Source organism: Mastigoproctus giganteus, chromosome 11 (genome assembly GCF_048544385.1).
Source record: "Mastigoproctus giganteus isolate SK-2022 chromosome 11, ASM4854438v1, whole genome shotgun sequence".
NCBI lineage: Eukaryota > Metazoa > Arthropoda > Arachnida > Uropygi > Thelyphonidae > Mastigoproctus > Mastigoproctus giganteus.
The window spans coordinates 127,106,119-127,124,309 of NC_143585.1; the positions used below are offsets into that span (position 1 = coordinate 127,106,119).

The 18,191-nt window shown below is 37.7% G+C and overlaps 1 protein-coding gene across 4 annotated transcripts in view; it reads right to left on the bottom strand.

The window, feature by feature from the left end:
- LOC150078422 (cytotoxic granule associated RNA binding protein TIA1-like) overlaps nt 1–18,191 on the bottom strand; it is a 695,656-nt gene that overhangs the window by 136,110 nt on the left and 541,355 nt on the right. For all 4 annotated transcript variants that reach the window (XM_090385386.1, XM_090385385.1, XM_090385387.1 and 1 more), the window contains one exon: nt 809–884. In XM_090385386.1, coding sequence (XP_090241512.1) covers nt 809–884 — 76 coding nt within the window. The remainder of the gene's footprint in view (nt 1–808; nt 885–18,191) is intronic.

Consider the following 18,191-nt stretch of genomic DNA (forward strand, 5'->3'; position numbering starts at 1 on the left):
ATGTTTAATTTTATAACAAACATACCTTCATTGATAAATGTGAGTACACTTGGATGTACCCTAACCTTAGGGATAGTGACGAATAAGTAGGCTGAGATTTTGCTCGTGATCTTTTTAGCCAAAGCTGGGGTAGTCTCATAGTAAAGAATTTCCTTTCAAAATGAGTCTAATTTCTTAAAGCTGAATTTTAGTTTTCGGTGGTTAGGTTAGCTTACATTTATATTGATTTGTGTATATGAGCGAAAAAAATCTTTCATCATTTGAACATTATTAGCCTTGAGATTTACTGGACTTCCAATTCGCGCGTCATTTAAGTCTTCCCTTCACTTTTCAAACCTCTTAATTCGGTTTGAAAAAGAAAAATTGCTTTGAGGTTTGACACAGTAAACTAAATGCTGTCTGTGAGGATGATATCACAGAATCCTATTATACCAATGTTTCTTCAGCTGATAAGAGCCGTATCATATAGTGCTGACGAAGATATTTGTTAAAGAAATTATTTGAGAATAAAATACATGCATAAAGTGTAATAAACACAACTAAGAAACAAATATATTCAAACAACAAACAGATAAGATAGCAATAAATATCTGGCACACAATGCATAAGAGAATCATTCCCATTTTACTCCATGCATTACATATTTGGCACATACTAAGATTATTATTTTAAGCATTATTAAGAGAAGAGAGCGGATGTTAGGAATAATAAGAAAGGATTCCAAGTAGTAAATGGTAACTGATTAACATTCAACACTCACACCATAATCCCACTTACTGTATACATAATGATCCCTCACAACACGTACCGTTTTTTTAATAAAAGAAACGAACCCATAGCCTTTTGACTTGAGAGTCTGCGGGTCTCGCACCACCCGACAGTCCCTGGAAGGAAGAAGAAATTTGTAAGAAAGCAGGTTTGAAAAGGTAATAGAGAATTATTTTATTAGAAATGTCAGGATACAAGATGCAGTGAAAGGTTTATTAAAGGAAGTTATTTAAGAATGTTACAAAAAGATATTCAACAACATTAAAAGTGTTAAAATTCAGAATATTATTATATTAGTTTCAGTACCTCATTTTATAATAGAAGCATTCCTACAGAAGATTTTACCATAACTACAAACATCCATTTCACAAAGCTCTCTGAGTTAAGTTAGGGGTTAGAACTTATCTATTGCGTTACTGCATTATCAAAGCTTGCAATAATATTGGGCATTTTCCTCATGATGAATGACTTCTGGCCTTCGTTACGCAAACTGGGAATGTATTGGTGATCTCAGTTACCTATTGAAATCCTATTTGGATTTCGTAACTTTAATATCACTGATATTGGCAATGCATTGTGTTCAAGGGCTGCTGCACAGAAGAATAATCTTGTTTAGGTAACATTGTATTAGCTACAGACCGGATTTCTTTGTTAAATAAATAAAAGAAACTGTCACAATAAATTCATCTGAAATCTCTAAGGTATACCATTCATTTGATGCGTGAATGATCCGTGCACATTCGCTGACAAGAATAATGAGGTAGAGTGGGAGGAGACAAAACTAAAATTCAAAATGCTAATTAGTATCTTTGAAATGTTTGCATTTGGAACACCTATTATGCCAGTCCGTCCTTTTGACAGTCTGGTGAAAAAGAATGAGTTCGTGTTGTGTAAAATTTAAGGGGGAGGTGAAGAGGAGGAAGAGCCGCCTTTCTCCCCTCCTCTTCATCGCCTGTAACTGTATGGAGTAAACGAATCTTCACTTTATTGAAGGTTCGCTTCAGTGAAATCGAAAGCCATTTCAGAATGTTAGATATTTTTAATGAAAATCGAGTAGAATAATGAATATTTGTGTGTAATTCTTCCGTTATTTATAGCGAGTACGTGCAGAAAAACATTGAAGATTTTAAATGACACCTTACTGCTGATTGAGAAATCCATGATATAAAAGCAATGTTTACATTTAATATTCAATTATAATGTTATGTTTGGCAGCCTTTGAAAAAAAATTGCTTTATATGCTTTGTTAAAGTAGGCCCAAGGCGAAAAAATGTATAGCATTAAATGTATATATTAAGGTTAAAATTTAGTAAAAACCTAATATAATATTTGCGTCTGGGCTTATCAAAATGAAATTATCTCGGCTTCTAAATATAGAAAGTTTCTGAGTAGAAGGCCGTTGATTAATTGACTGGAATTGGGCTTGGTCGCATGAGTGCAAGTTCCACACTATTAATCGACTTGCCTGGTCTATTAGGTTCCATAGAAACCGATCCAACTTACTGCTCATTAAATTCTTATTTCTGATCACTTCACCCTTCTCTTTGCTTGCCCAACCTTGAACGGCTTGGCTTAAGTTAGTGGGGCATTTCAGAAAGAGAAAACGGGACAGGTTGAATCTTAAATTGGCCTGCAGCTTAGACGTTGAATTCAAGGTTTTAATCGAATCACCAGAGTTTTTGGCTAGGTTGTTACTGAACTCGGCAAGATCATCAACATTTTTAATCCATTATCTCTAGTCAGGAGTTTCACTAGGTTTCAGTCACCTTTTGAACTTATTGTAGGCTCTTGAGACCTCTTTCCTTTTTTCTATATAAAAAAACACAAATTTTATATATTTTGGCTTCTGCTATCTGAAGTTTTAATCGAAACTGTAGAAACAGCTGTGCTTTATCGAACTATTCATTATTACTCGTTTATTTTCCTGACCATTTTTTTTTCTCTGTTTTACCAATTTTTGTCAAACAAAACATAGAAAAAATTGTAATATTTTAATATGAGTTTTTCAAATTGTTTTCTTTGCCAAGTTCGAGACTGAAAGAAGTAATGGCAAACGTTATTGTCTTCATCGATTTTTATCACATAAAACATGTTTTTACTTAGAAGTATACCTTTCATAATTTTATTATTTATTTATTTTTGTAAAATCTGTTTAAACGTTTCAATGAAGAAAGCTGTATTTTAAACTTTTTTCTGTTTCTGCATACAACCACAACAAAAAATCAAGATTCATCAATCGCTAATATAATAAAATATAATCACGCTCGCAATTAATGAACTTAGCGTTTTTTTTTTCATTTATATCTTCGTTTGGGCATTATCAGGAGAATATTTTACTTCACAACGAAATAAACCTAATAGTCCATTATAATATTTTAATAACAGTCACTTCTGGTATCGAAGCTCTTCGCGTAGTGGTTAAACAAAGATAGTTTGTAACGCAGTGTCTGTTGGTGAATTGTGATCAATCTCCTACGAGTATATCTTGATGGAGGGAGCAGTGAATCCTTGGAAAGTAGTTCGGTAATATTTATGACTTCTGCATTAAGTCTACGGTTTTATTTACATATATTTACCAGCACGCAATGAGTACGCGTTTATTAATCACGGAAGGTAATCTCTACAAATTGCACTTGTTGATCTCGACTGCACTGCTATTTCGATTGAAGCAGATTGTTTCCTGCTATATTATCTCCTAGTTTTATGCCCCTCCAATATGATAAGTACGGCACGCAATGATTTTTTCTGCTGGCCAGATTGATCCAATGATGCACTCAACTGCCTTGTAAACACCTCGGCCACACCGATTCCAGAATTACTTGATGACGTCATACCACAGTAACCGTACAGCAGTCGGTTAGCACAATGACTCCCATTGATCCTTTTGGGTATGTGTCTGGGGAGGGGGGTTGATCTATATTAGAATAATAAGCAGCATCTGACTCACCTTTACTTGGACTGAGAGACCATATTAATTGTCTGATATTCATGAACAAAACTGCGAAGAAATCCTTTTATAAAAAGGTTTATTTTTTGAGTTATTAATAATTTGAATTTTACGAAGTTTCAGATTATTTAATGAATAAAATAAATTGATTATTTCATAGAGTTCTTTGTGTTAGAGCAGTGTCAAGTATGAGAAGGAAAGGCGTTTCGTAGTTAAGCTCTTCTCTCCCCCTCACCATTGCCAGTTTGAGTTTGTCTGTTGATCCTTGAAACCGCTTAGCTCTATGGCTTCGTGGAATCGTGTTAAGACAAAGAAAGTGAAACAAAAAATATCAGGAGGATGCGAGTGGGTGCTTATTTGGTAGGGGGGAAGTAAAAACAAAAGAGAAGAGAAATTGTAAGTAGTCAAAGTAGACTACACAATAAGTTTTTTGCTTCCAGTTTCTTATTAAGGTTCGGCAGCTTAACTAACTGACAGAGGGCTTAGTTTCTGATGACAAAGGAACACAAAGACGCCAATTATGTTCACACGTAATCAGTTGATATTTGATTAAAATACAGGGCGCACTTCCTTTGTCTAGAACTATCAGCTAAGGCTTTAGTTAGATCCACATCTGCCTGATAGGCATCTGGCGATCTTAACATAAAATTACTAATTAGAATCTGCAATGTTTAATAAACTTTCTGATTAGAAGAATTCCCCGAATGTTCATCGGAACATTTATTATTAAACGACATCAAAATTGCGATCTGCTGCTGAGAAAACACATCGTGATGGTAAACAAGATATCTCTGGCATGCAGGAGTTTCCTTGGCGATTAAACGGGTTTCACTGTTACTTACAGTTGCCTAACAGGTTGCTTATTTATTTACTAGCGCCCTCTACTGGGAATAAGTCATCCCTTTCGTCTCGGCGAGGGTAGGGTCACGTGACACGCAATGAAACGATGATGATTGTGTGTGTGGCAGTTCTATCGAGAATAAGATATGCAATTTTAATAAGTTACGCTACGCAGTGTTTGCATTTTTCTTAATTTCTAAACGCTGTGCAGAGGATGGTGTCTCAATGTTCGTACTGATGCAGTAATTCTTGACGTTTGTTTATCTACCTGCATCAACGTTACTTCAAATGAGTTACAGAAAATGTCTTCCAGGTCTTAAACATAATTACCTATTTGGTAAAACTAAATTATTAAACAAACGGCACTCCAACTCTCACATGGATCAGTTTATATCCGAGAAGACTACGCTACTGCTCAAGAAATCTCTTCTAGCTCAGAAGCCCCCAAATCATCAGTTATGAATTCGTTTCCAAGGCATTTTAATAATGCAAGAAGGCCCTACCTTTCCGTTATCACATCAGAAATTTATGTTGGCTTTTACGAGTAACTATACAGGTTGAAAGTAATTAAACAATTCTAACAATTCGGGGCAAATTATGTTTTATTTCTCGATGCCTCCAGCGAATATCGTGTCTTTTTCAATCATGGCTGCCTTCGAAGGCACTCCCTATAATGTTCCTTGTATGAAACTAGCGAGGGCAGCCGCTCTCTTGCATTACTGCCTGGTCAGTGAACGGTAAGCAAGCATGCCTATCTTGGCGGAGATGATTTTATCAGTGGCAATTCGTTGTAGCCACGATTACAGGGGCAATGGCGATAGACCGCTTTGAATGAGCGCTGTTGCCCCAATTTAGCGCCGTAAAAATGCGGTAATTCAACCCAAGAACGAGCGTCCATTAAAGAAAAGTTACATCCATAACTCTGGATAACTGTCACGAATTTAATGCCAAATAATTAAAGTATCTGGAATCGCTTCATCCCCTTTTAATGTACGGAGAACAATGAAAAGACGCCACTTCTGATAACTCCCTTTATTGCAAAGAAGTCTCGCGTATACAATTTTCTGTTTCACACACTCAGATATTGAAGGCTATAACAGCTGCCATAAAACTTACTGCTTCACTAATTTAAAAGAGAATGCAAAATTCCATTAAAATCCAGGCCACAACTTGACATTAAAACCCAGGCACAGAGTGATTATCTACCCAATTTTCCTTTCCGATTAGAATCCTTCTCAAAGGGGGGAATTTAATTATAGCCAGAGTTCTTGGAGAGGACGAGAACCCATCAAGAAGATATGGAGAAATGCAAAATATACCCAGGACACTAAGCGGAAACCTCATACGGGAGGCTCACTTACATCAGCACAATAATATCATACTCTGATCATAATTCTTCATTTCGTCTAGATGATGGTCGCCTGTCATCGGTCTTCCGAACGTCAATCAGCCTCTTGGAGAGTTCACAACAAAGCGTCCAGAAATGTAATAGGAACATGGAGAAAAATCGAATATGCAAATATAACTTAACGAGCTTGTTGTTAATTTGCCTGAAAGGTTTTTCATGTATTATAGGGTGGGCATAAGTACATCTCGTATGCAGACAACTTTTTCACGTCTTTCTTGCTCCCTCCAACTTCCTTAAGAATAGCAAACCCAGGAAGCGAACGCAGAAAAACTAAGCTTTTTAAATAGATGGGAAATAATCGTAAACTGTTTTAATGGCTGGCGAGAACCCCCGAGTGTCTCTGATGGACGAACACTGTACAAGGGTTATCTCGTTAAAAAGTTAGGAATAGCTGCAAATGTAATTACATTATCTTTCCCGCGTTTCGTTAACATCTCCAGAAACATGGCATCAAGAACAATAGGCCTACTCGCGAGTTTTGTTTTTCTACCGTTTTTAGGCAGCATTTTTTAAACGATTTTTTAGGCACTGCGATGCCAGTCAGTTTTTCTTCGAGACAGGGCGATGTGTGCCAATATGCAAAACATTCTCAATTAAAATCTTCAACAACCATGGCTACTATAAAAGAATGCACATTCCTTTTTCCATCAGATATAAAAGTATACAAGCGTATTGACTGATATGGTATCCGATAATTAAACCGATTCGAAACTTGGTAGGCTTCCTCGCAGCAACTTAAGGCTATGGTGCTTCCTTGACACTTTTACAGATCTTATTACTTTACTGATGTCCGAATCCTCCTGATGGGGAGATTGATCATGGATCAGTTCTTCTGATGAGGAGATTGATCATGATCATGGATCTCATGTAACAGTTATAATATCTTTAAAATTGATATAAAAGTAATAGTTTCCAATTTAAGACAAGGCTCCAATGACAGTAAAGCAAAAGCGAAATTTCAGTTTTTTTGCAACTTTTAAGTCATGTTCGTTTGAAGTAAACTTTCAAGTCAAAATAAGCCGATAGAGAGAGAGCCTCAGTTTAACTGCAGAAAAAAAATTTAAATTAATTTAAGAATTCGAAAGTTATTTACATTTTAATTATCTATAACTTTAAAAATGCACAGTTATTCGTAATTCAGTGTTCTGAAGGTGGAGAGGGGTGAAGATTTCTTGAGGTGGAGAGGAGGTGAAGATTTTGTGAGGTGCGGCAATTGTAAGGTGGGTAGTGAAGTTTCTTCTATCTACATACGTTTTATACATTTATTTCGTAGCAGTTAAAAATTTTTACGCTCAGAATAAAGAGGCGAAAGCAGGGGTGGGGGGGGGGGTGGTAGCTGAAATTTTGTTAAGAGATTGTAAACAATTATATGTATCTGCATAAACATAATTTGCCGGAATTTCCGAAGTGAAAAAAGTACTGAGTAAAAGTTCGATATAAAAGGGAGGTAGTTTTTTTAAAAAAATAATCCTCTTGATTGGAAGTCTACAGTTTCTTAATATATTTTAATGGAGGATGATTTGCAGAGTTCTGTGAAGCAGCTGAGTAGCTCGATAAAGAAAGAGGCAACGAAGGCAAAAGTAACTAATTACGCTAAAATTAGACTAAAAATAAAGAAAAAGCGACTGCTGAAAAGACACGAAGGTTCTTTGATCTATCGTCTCTATTTGCGACATTCATTAAACTAATGGGTGGCTCACTCTGATGGGGAGGTTATTTTTAAATGAGGAAGAAATCGAGGTAAGTAAGAATTTAACATTTTACTGGAAATGTATTGCATAACACATTGCTAATGTTATTCCTTGAAGTTCTCTTTGATTAAAAGATAATCTATGCATAATACTTCTAGTAGATACCATTTTTAAATTCATCTCTAAACACACAAGTAACACAACTTCAAATACTGACTAATAAGCACATCCCAATGAGAATCACGATTAATGACGAAAACACTTTTAATTTAAGCTACTGGGTAAGAGACGTCCGGAGTTCATGATGTCTGGGGGATCTACAGAGACGAAATATTTCTAAGAGCATCCCAGGAATGCTCTAGTGTCGATCAATCCATATATCAATTTCTCCCTGTAGTTGCACAAGGCTTGCCTAGTGGATCTACAAACTAATATTAGGGAGTGACAGTAGAAAAGGTACGTCGAAGATCTTTAGGTAGAACTGAATCTTATCTATGCGCAAAAAACACGTTTTTCTATTTGCTGTAAATCAAGGTCAGATGCTGTAGTTCAAAAGTTAATAGGTTATGGGGCACCGATTTTTATGGTATTAGAAGTGATCTTTACTGCATGTTATGTCTGTACTTGTGTGCGTGTTTATAGGCCAGTTTTCATGTTGTGCGAGTTGAAGCACCTGGAGTAATAACTGTCAGGGGTGGATCCTACTCTACTTATCTACTAATTCTCAGAATTTCTGTTGAAAAAACGTATTAATCATACGATTATTTTTAGAGATTTTATAAAGAGTCATCGGATTTTCAACAGATTTTTCTGAGAAACCCTAACATAAAATGGCGATGTCTCTGAAGTTTCTCTCAAACATCGCCATATAATCTTTGAATACTGGTGTTAAAAAAAATAGAACACTTCCTGGTATCGAATATAGCAGAAATTGCCATCGATTTCTAGTTTGAGTATTGCAAAGTTGTCCAGAACTCATCTGAAACGAATCTAAATTTATCAATATATTTTAACTTCTGTTTTAATTGTATTTTTACATTAACAACCGAAACATAAGCGTGGTACTTAAAATTCTATAGATCAGCGAAAAAATCTATAAAAACAAACAAAAAAAAATCTGTAGATCTACTGGAGATCAGTAGAATGGGCAAATGCCTGTGAATAAGCCATGGGGACAACTGATTAATCACTGATCTCAATAGTACAAATATTAATACTAAATGTGTAGGCTGAACTTGCGATGGATTAGCGAAAGAACACAGGCAGAGGATTAAGGAACTCATTTAATATTATAACAGCAATGAAAGCTAGATAAGGTCAACGATTTATGTTTAAAGGTGTCCATCATACTTAATGAGGGTGATGGACATCTTCGTACATAAACACGCCCATAATTAGGAACAAGTGAGAACTCTGTGATGCACACTCAGATAATCACATTAGTAAAAAATCACGCTTGTAATCTCTCGTTTAAAGAAAGAGGAAAAATGAATCGTCTTCTCAGCGAATGTCGCACCAACTGGGAATTTTAATACCGGGCTCTCTGACTGCACCGAAACTAGAAACTGTTTAGTCAAGTGGCGCTATCTAGTGGAGCAAACCGATAACACCATTACGAACTAACCAAGCTGCATCGTTCTTAATTGCGGTTACTTCAATCTTTCGCAGAATTTCTTAGTAATGCTGCAAGATGGCCACACAGAGGTCTATTAATATTACCAGAGATATTTGAGAGTACGGTATCCAACCAACAGGCAACGACGTCATTAGGATCACAGATTTCCTGAAATTTAAGTGGTTCAGCGACTTCTGAGAATCTTAGGGCCACGTGAAGTAACACAGGGTGCTGTTATTGACTCAAAGATGCTCTCCAGCCGAGCTGTTCGTTTTTGTTTGAGAGTGGAATCTATCTAGGAATAATTTCAGTGTCAACGTGTGATTTCATTCCTGCCTTTATTACTACTAATAAAAGAATTTCCGTTTGGGCTAAAACAGTTATTAAAAACACAGCAGGGAAGAGGTGGAAATAAAGAAAAAGAAGCCTCGAAGCTGGTAAGAGCACCGAGCCCTTACCGATTTTGCCCTTCCCCACCTCAACAATAACGTGCAGACATTCGCACGAACTTGGGACTTTCTCTCCTTCCTGCAGAAACGCAAATCGAAACTTATCGATAACTTGCTTGGTCTTATCACGTGCTACTGTATCTACCCACTGAGAGGTATAATCAATAAACGGCCTTCATTTCCATCGATGTGTGAATTAATAATAAAGGCCCCCCACCAAAGGTTTCTAGAGAAAATTGTCAGAAACTTCAGAAGTGAATTTTGAATGAGATGGAAGGAAACGAAGATCGTCGTACGAAGGCGGGCGAAAAAGATGAAGGCGGAATCGAGTTTAAGTTCCACTCGTATCAATGTCAGAAAAGGAGGATTAAGTTGAAAAATAGAAACTGCTGATTATCATTGAGGAGTCCTTTTCTTAAAGTGTATTGTGATGTATTTAGAAGAAGGAGGCCGATCATCTCTCTCTCTAAAGAATTCTAACACTCCTTTTCTAAAGAACGCAAGGCTACGTCTAAAGCATTCTTTTATGTCAACGTTGAGATGTGGCCACAGGAAATTGCAGTCTTCTGTCAAAGCAAATAAATAGAATTCGTTCAGAAATCAATAAGACATGGTAATGTCCGATTCTGCATGTGCACACTTTTCTACGATTACTCTTTAAGCCGTAGTTGCCTAATGCCAATTTTAAAATCTTCGTTTGCAGAACTTTACCAAGTGTGACGCGCATTAGTTAAAAAAAAAAAAACGAAGGTCATTGCTCTCTGATTTTGTCCTGGTATTATAAGTTTTCTCTTGCAGACAGATGTCCAATACGAGCTCCTTACAAGCAGTTCAGAAACATTTAACCCGGTGGCGAAAGATCCACCCATCACTGGAAGTAGGATATACACGGAATACGCGACTAATAAAAATAATGAAATAACTGTATATGGGTGGTTAACAGTTAACGTAAGGGAGATCTGCTAGTAGAATTATCACCTGACCACAGCCACAGTAACCATATGGCATTCGCTGACGTCTTTCGCTCCAGAGAGGTGCTATACAAACTTTCCATTAAGTAAACAAAGAGCGGGATGCATTATATTTAATCACTTTTGATTAAGAATGGATGCTACACTAAGAAGTGCGCAGAAGGCCGCACGGTTCAAAGTTCCTTCTCCGTGCCTTTAACTAAGCGCGTCCTTTAAATACCTTAGTTAAGTGCGAAGCAGGTACTTAGTAATCTGTTAAATCAAGTGTGTTGGGAGGACCGAGAGAAAGAGCAAGTTCTATTCTGTCTTAACCACAGCCTCGTGAAACGGAACCAAACTATGCCGCCCGCTCTATGACCTTGGAATGACCGAACCTGCTGCAACTGACGCTTGGGACTTACGCGAACTATTGATTGCGCCTCTTCCACAGCATCACACTGTTAAGTGGGCGTTTTTTCCCTATCGTGCCGCCTGCTACTTCAAGGGTTACTCTCGGGGTTAACCTTCCGCTCCTTTCTGTCGTCGCTGAAATAGAAGGGCTTGCTTACCTCCGGCGAAGAACGCCGGTGGTGTTCACCCGTCGTGTGCAGCAGACCGTTAGAAAAACTCCATTATCGTAAGGATTTAGACCTTTAAAGGAAGGGGTTATGGGATTATGATGGAATTATAGGACAGGGAATGTTAATGTTCACCTTCCATACAATAATGACACGCGGAAATTTTCTATTAAGTCACGTTTGCGCTAGGCAAAAAAAAAAAAAAGAAAAGAAATAAAGCATAATTTGAATAAACGATACCCCCCCCCCCAACTTCAGTGGACCAAAGGGATATGTGAAGAGACCAATAAAGAATGGCGACAGGGCGCAATCTCGACTTTTTTTTTTTGCCTCCTTAAATATCCACCCGTCTTTGTGGAGAAGACTCACTGAAATCTTTTGCTATCCCTTTTTTCCCCCTTCTTTGTGGATTCTAGAACACAGTTCTGTAAGGCCACCTGTGACTTAAACATCCTGTCGATTGCATTCGCCACTTTGACCCTCCCACTCCTTGCAAGGAGGAGTCAATACTGGAGAGTCCAACTTACAGTGGTGAAAATCAAACTCTTGTTCTTAAAGAAGATGCCAATAATGTAAGTTATTTATCAGAAATTCCTGTTGAACGTTTACTCTAATATCATTCCCATGTATAAGTTAATTTGGTCAGTCAAACAGCTCCTAACGTCCAGAAGAAAACTTTTCCACTCTGATTGATTGTCAAATTAACTTGGAATGAGTAGATTTATAATTTTTAGAGCAAAGAAGTGGACGTGAACCCGTACCTGAAGATTCCTACATACACTAAAATTCTGGCCAAAAACATTAAGGGTAATTAGTTTAATTCCTTCCATTCTACGCCTACAAAAACTGTTGTATATCTATTTTTGCCTTCCTTAAATACTGGTAGTGTACTCGTACATCAATGAAACGTAAACGGATAGCTGGCGAGTTTAGTACACCAATCTTCATATTATTATAATCTCCCAGAAACTGGAGTTTATTTCGTTAATGTTAGTGAAGAAAGTAAAATCTTTGAAGTGGAGAAATTGCCCTTGAATCTGACATTATTCCCTCGGAAAAATCAATTTAAAATTCCTAAAATGCGCGAAACAACGTGATAATATTACACGGAACATTTTTATAAAACGCAGTCTTATTTATTTTGCGCTTTTTTCGACAGAAACTGAAGGTTCACGTGTCCTAACTTGAAAACATTTTTCGGCTTCCTGTTTTTTTTAACAAAAAACGAAATAGCATACACTGTGGATGGATCTACCATAAAGCAATGCTTACACAGATTCCCACCCTCAAATGACTACTTAACTTTAAATGGATAAATATAAAAACATTCTGATATCCTGATTATCAATTTCACAGATAAGAGTGTAGTATTTCCTACAGTGAAACTGAAGGAAAATCTTGGTTTAAATTTTCGTGTAATACAGTCGGTCGAAAATAACAATAAATTAAAAAAAAAAAGAAGAAATAAATACATTTTCTGTTTTGTACTCCAAGTTTGTTACATTGAACCAGAGGAATTTACAAAATATGTACTTTTGTAAAATAATCTCTTTCGTGTTCTTTTAACTCTTTGGGTATTTTATGTACGTCCATCTAGCTTGATGCCAGCCTAGGGATGAACTTTCATAGGTGATTAAAACGATAATGATTAAGATGGAACCATGACCTCGTTATTTCTACCATACAAAAACCAAACCCAACTGGATTTCTTTAGACCAGACAAGTGGATGGATGGATCCTATACTTCTTGGCCCGCCGTACTACATTTTTCTATTATTTGCTAATATTTGCGCTTGAGATGTAATATTTGCTGGGCCACCTTCTATGTATTCTGCTTTTTAACTGTCGCGACAAGAATGATGTGTTATTTGTACCAACGTGGCCTGACTAGGAATTTGTGCAATTCTCAGCAGCCTTTGGTGTCTACAGCCATTGGTTACCGACTACATTTTGTGCTAATTGTGCGTTTTCTCAATTATGAGTTTTTCCTTTTACCTCATCAACACTGTCATGAGTCAACATTCGCTCTCTGAATCCCTATCGCAACACCTCCAAGTTTAAACTCAGTTTGGTCACGCCACCTGCTTAATTTAATCACCATCCCTTCCATTTATTTAGACTATTACCTAGGCAACTGAGGAATACACAGTTTACACTTCGTACTGTGTATAATTAAACGTATACGATATTCGTGTCAAACACTCGCCTCCATATTCTTAAAGCTTCTTCGTTCACATTGGTTTTCCATTCCTTTCTACCGCAAAGCAGTTCTAATTCATTGTTGTATCAATCACTTAAGTTTTCATATTTATAAAAATCCTTTTCATTAGAAGTATTACCAGAGACTGTTTAATGCAAAAAATAAAGACAATTAAGTCTTCGGGAGGTGTCTGAACTTATTCCATTTATTTGTTGTTGCTTACTATTCCTTTATCGTGCAGCTTTCTACAAGATGGCAGTCCACACAGGCAAGCAGACAGTTGCATTATTAGCCTCATAAAATGCTCGTCATGATTTGGCGAGTGGAGTGTCACTTATCACACAGACGTCAACAGTAGTTAGGTTCAGTCATTGTGAAAGGTGCAAAAACAACGTGTCTTGGCGCTTAGAATGTTTGTGTATTATGACTATGGCAAATTTATTGCTGAACGGTAAGATGTACACCACTTTTATGAAGGGACATTGGATAGGAATGCCAAGGTAGGAAATAAATTAAATAAATGTTTTACTTATACTGTATTTCTTCCTTATCAAGATCTCATTGCTGGTAAATTCCTACCAGCAAATTCTTTTCGGAAATTCTGTTAAACAGACTATGAAAAGGAATTAAAAAGGACAAAGGAGAGTATACCAGAGTAGCTTTAAAGAACATAAAACTTAATATCCCGAGGTAAAAAAGAATGGACAAAAAAATCACGTATCCGTTCACTCTCTGTAGGTTTGCAGACTGCATATTTGTGCCAGTAATTTTCTGGTATAGTAGAAAACTCTCCTCTATTAACGATCCCTAGTTTAGTTAATGTTCAGGCGGCTAATTCCAAGAAGGGAAGGGGGTAGCTAGCAGTTGTCTAATAATTAGCGTCATAACATAGTAGCTTTCTGCCAAAGACGACAAAACCAGAATAAGATAATTTGACTATCAGATAATAGAGGGCGAGGGACGAGGAAATTATCGCTGATAGATAAATGAGCGTGAAAGGATGGTATTATAACATGAATTGGTGACCCAGCCTGCCATTAGAACGGTGATTAAGCGGGAAGCAAGCGCTGAACCCTAAACTGTTTAAATTTAATGGTAGGCCATCCAGCACTCAAAGTAACTATTCAACCATTGTGGCTCACAAGACCCCGTAAAAAACGGAGCACGCCCGAGCTTCTTGAATGTCGCGCTGTTAGGTGATCAGTACGACAATACCTTCTCATTAGAGCATCCATCCGACTGTATGCAAAGCAGCTTTTGAAAAGGATGTGTTGTCGGCAACCATTCAGATTTCTAAGCAACTATTCTCTATGCTTCAATTGTGAGGGGCATATCTCTGGACGAAATGAACCAGCACTTCCTCCCTCGCGCCATTTGGAGAGCTGCATGGGTATGACAAGCTGCGGAGCCAGGGAGAGCTCTGTGATGGATGGCCTGGCCCTGCAGAGAGGTGCAGCCAACATTCGCGGCGATACATCTCCCTTCATCAGCTGACTCCGCAAGCTATTGGAATGCTTGAAAAATCTCCCGGACACGCCGAACATTTTGGTGTACAATGAATTTTAAGTCATTTCTTGTGAGAGGAAAGTCTGCCTATTTCTTTTTAGCGAGGCCCCGTCTTTTGCATGTATCCCATTCTGGAGATATTTTTATGGCGCCCCAAACACTGGAATTGTATACAAATAGCATCCGTCTGACATAGATCGGGCGCTACGTTTTCTTCGCCCCATTCTTCCTTTCTATCGTTTTCTTTCTCGATCCCTCTTTTCTTTTCTTTTTTTCAAAGTTTATCTGTTCATCCACGAATCCTAAGCGTTTAGTCCAGGACTAATTCTGACAACTCGCAGCTGCGACGAGTATTATAAAAAGGAACGTTTTTATTATTTGAATGAAGAATGAAAATATTAAAGAGCTTCCATCATTTCTTTATTTCCTCGCTCAGTTGCGAGTAATTGTTCAAGTTTTAAGAGTCTATTTCCGTACAGGGAGCGCACATTCTCAGCCTGTTAAGTGAGGGACATTCGTCTTCATAGAGACGGGTAGATATGATTTTAAGTGTGGGTCTTTCGGCAGCCTGGAATAAGTTGATCGCAGAATTCATCCCATTATCCCCGAAAGTATTTAGTACCGTTCGTTAGAGAACCCGGCGATTTTTAATGGCAGACGTTTTCTGGATGGCGTTAGTTCTGGGAGAAGAACATTTATTCTAAGTGGTCTTCAGTGAAGTGCAATCGAGAACAATCACGCTTTCTTCAAACTTTTGGGGTGACAGAAAAAGTTGAGAGTAAGAGGCTACGCTAAGTGGAAAACATAAGGCTAGCAAAAACATTGCGCCTTGCACCCCCTTCCTTTTTAATTTACCGTAGCCTACCTTAAGATAATGCGTAATTATTTTGGGAGGGCTCGTGGCACATGCATTAATGGCGTCTTGTGGAAAGATGTGGAAAAGGATTTCTTTCTTATGTTCTCTGATCGCTCTGCAAGTTTACTTTGAAATGTGAAGTCGCAAATAACTCAGAACGCGCTGATGTATTTTTTTTTTATCATTTCTTCCAAAGTAGGCAATCCAAGATGGAATTCAATCCTTTTTGCGAAATGTATACGGAGTAATGCCGCCCTCAATGGCCATGTGTCATGCCATTATCTACGTGCACAGTACAAAGGAGGATTTCTGTTTCAAATGAAATCTGTTTAAGAGCGTGATTTTCTTTAGTGACAAGCGAGCGTGGGCGATTCAGACAGACAGTGGTTGTAAGGGAACTGGAAGACAGCGCGTAATGTTGAGGGTTAAAAAATAATTGACTTGCATAAATATAAAACACTTAAACCAGTGGTATTTCTTAGATGCAGTTTGTTGAGGATGCTTTACGAGACAAGGGAATAAAAGTCCTTCAAATTACTGCTGCTGCTGCACAGCAGCAGTAATTTGAATAAGGTTATTTAATATGACACTTAAACATATCTTCCATTGAGAAACGATTCAGATGTACGTTAGAAAAGTATTAAATTAGGCTCTAATCGAAGTTGATAGGAAAACTGCTAATCCATATTGTTATTTGCAGTGGCAAAATACATTAACGAGGCAGGAACACTACAACTGGATTTAGTATTTTTAAGAATATGCAGGTTTTTTTTTTTATTATGGAAAGGCTTTTCATCGGTAGCACCACAAAATTCTTTTTACCATAGCGCAGTTGAGTTTAATTAGAATTCGATTTATCTAAAATCGAACTCTAATTAAACATACAGTCATCTTTGGGTCACTTAATCGTTAGTGAAATTGATTTTTCACTAACGATTGAAAGAAATAATTGAATTCAATGGAGAGTTCAAATGTTTCTTGAGAAATTCTTAAGATCATTTACGTGGTACTGGTTTGGCAAAGGCAAATTAACTAGTGAAGTAATGGCATAAATTATTATTCAGAATAAACTTTGGGGTCGTCTTGGATATTCCTGTTGTGAATAGGAAGTTAAAATTTCTTGAAATTCCTCCCCTCAAGTATGAAACGTAATCTATTATTTATTACATGTCTTTATTGTATTTCTTTTACAGTAAAAATTCATCAGCCATGCTCGAAAAGTCCATCTTCATCTAGGATACAGGTTTCTTATCGACAAACAGCTGTGTGGAGTTGCTATGGAATGAAGCGTTCCTCTTCACTGCTTTCAAAATTTTAATGTAGAATTTTAGGTAGTTCCACCAAATAAACGCCGTACAGTATGAGATCCTCGCAGCTTCTTTTCAGGGCCCACAGTCGGAGCACTTGTGTCCCTTAATGATTCTAGATACGTTCCCGAAGTTTTGCAGGCTAATTCTTCAAGTGACACTGATTTGCGCTTTCCAACCAAATTTAGCATCTTAAAACTCGCCCACTTCCAGCAGAATGGTGAAACCAGCAAGCGAATTTGTATTGTCGACGATTCCCTCATACTGTGACCTGTATTTATCACAACCAACTAGGTGGCTGCGCGTTTCGCAGTCGTTTCTGTAATTATTCTGAGCATATACGCCAGTGAATGGGGTGCGTACTATTCTCCGCTCATAATTCAGACTCGGCCGCCGAATGCTACTCCCATAATCTTTAGTCGTAGCCGCTGCTGTACACCAGACAGACATGCATTATACACACGTACTGCGGCGGCAGAATTCAACGGGCAATAATTTTCACACGCCGTGCACCTGAGTATCGAAGTTAGCGCAGCTAAAGTGAAGCCTGCAGCTTGCTGCCCATCGTTCAGGTATGATGCATGGCAAATGTGGCGCACTTAATAAGTCTCGCCACTGGGGAGGCACTTCACACGTGGAATGCGTACTGCATAGACGAACTTCTGAAAAGTTTGTACGGCGAATTGTACCAACAAGTTAGCAACGTGGTTGGTAGAGTTCGATGTACACGATGGATCACGAAACTCGTACTCCTCTTAGCGTACGTCCTTTTTTCCCTCAGTTGACTGACGCACACATTATTGATTAGACACGACTCGATCTGAATGCACACGAGTGTAAGATAACTGTACTCAGCTGAATAATTAATAGAACGAGAAAAGTCAGTAAGTGTATTGCGCAGTTAAATGGGCAGCGCTTTATCGCTCGCTTGCCCAGTAATGTTAAACAAACAATAAGGAGTGTGTGTATTAATATTTATATAAACTAACGACCGGCGTTCTTTCTGCCTTCGATAATTGGTGCGCAAACAAAGGAATCCTTTAAAATGACGTATTTATTACGAGAGGAACCGAATC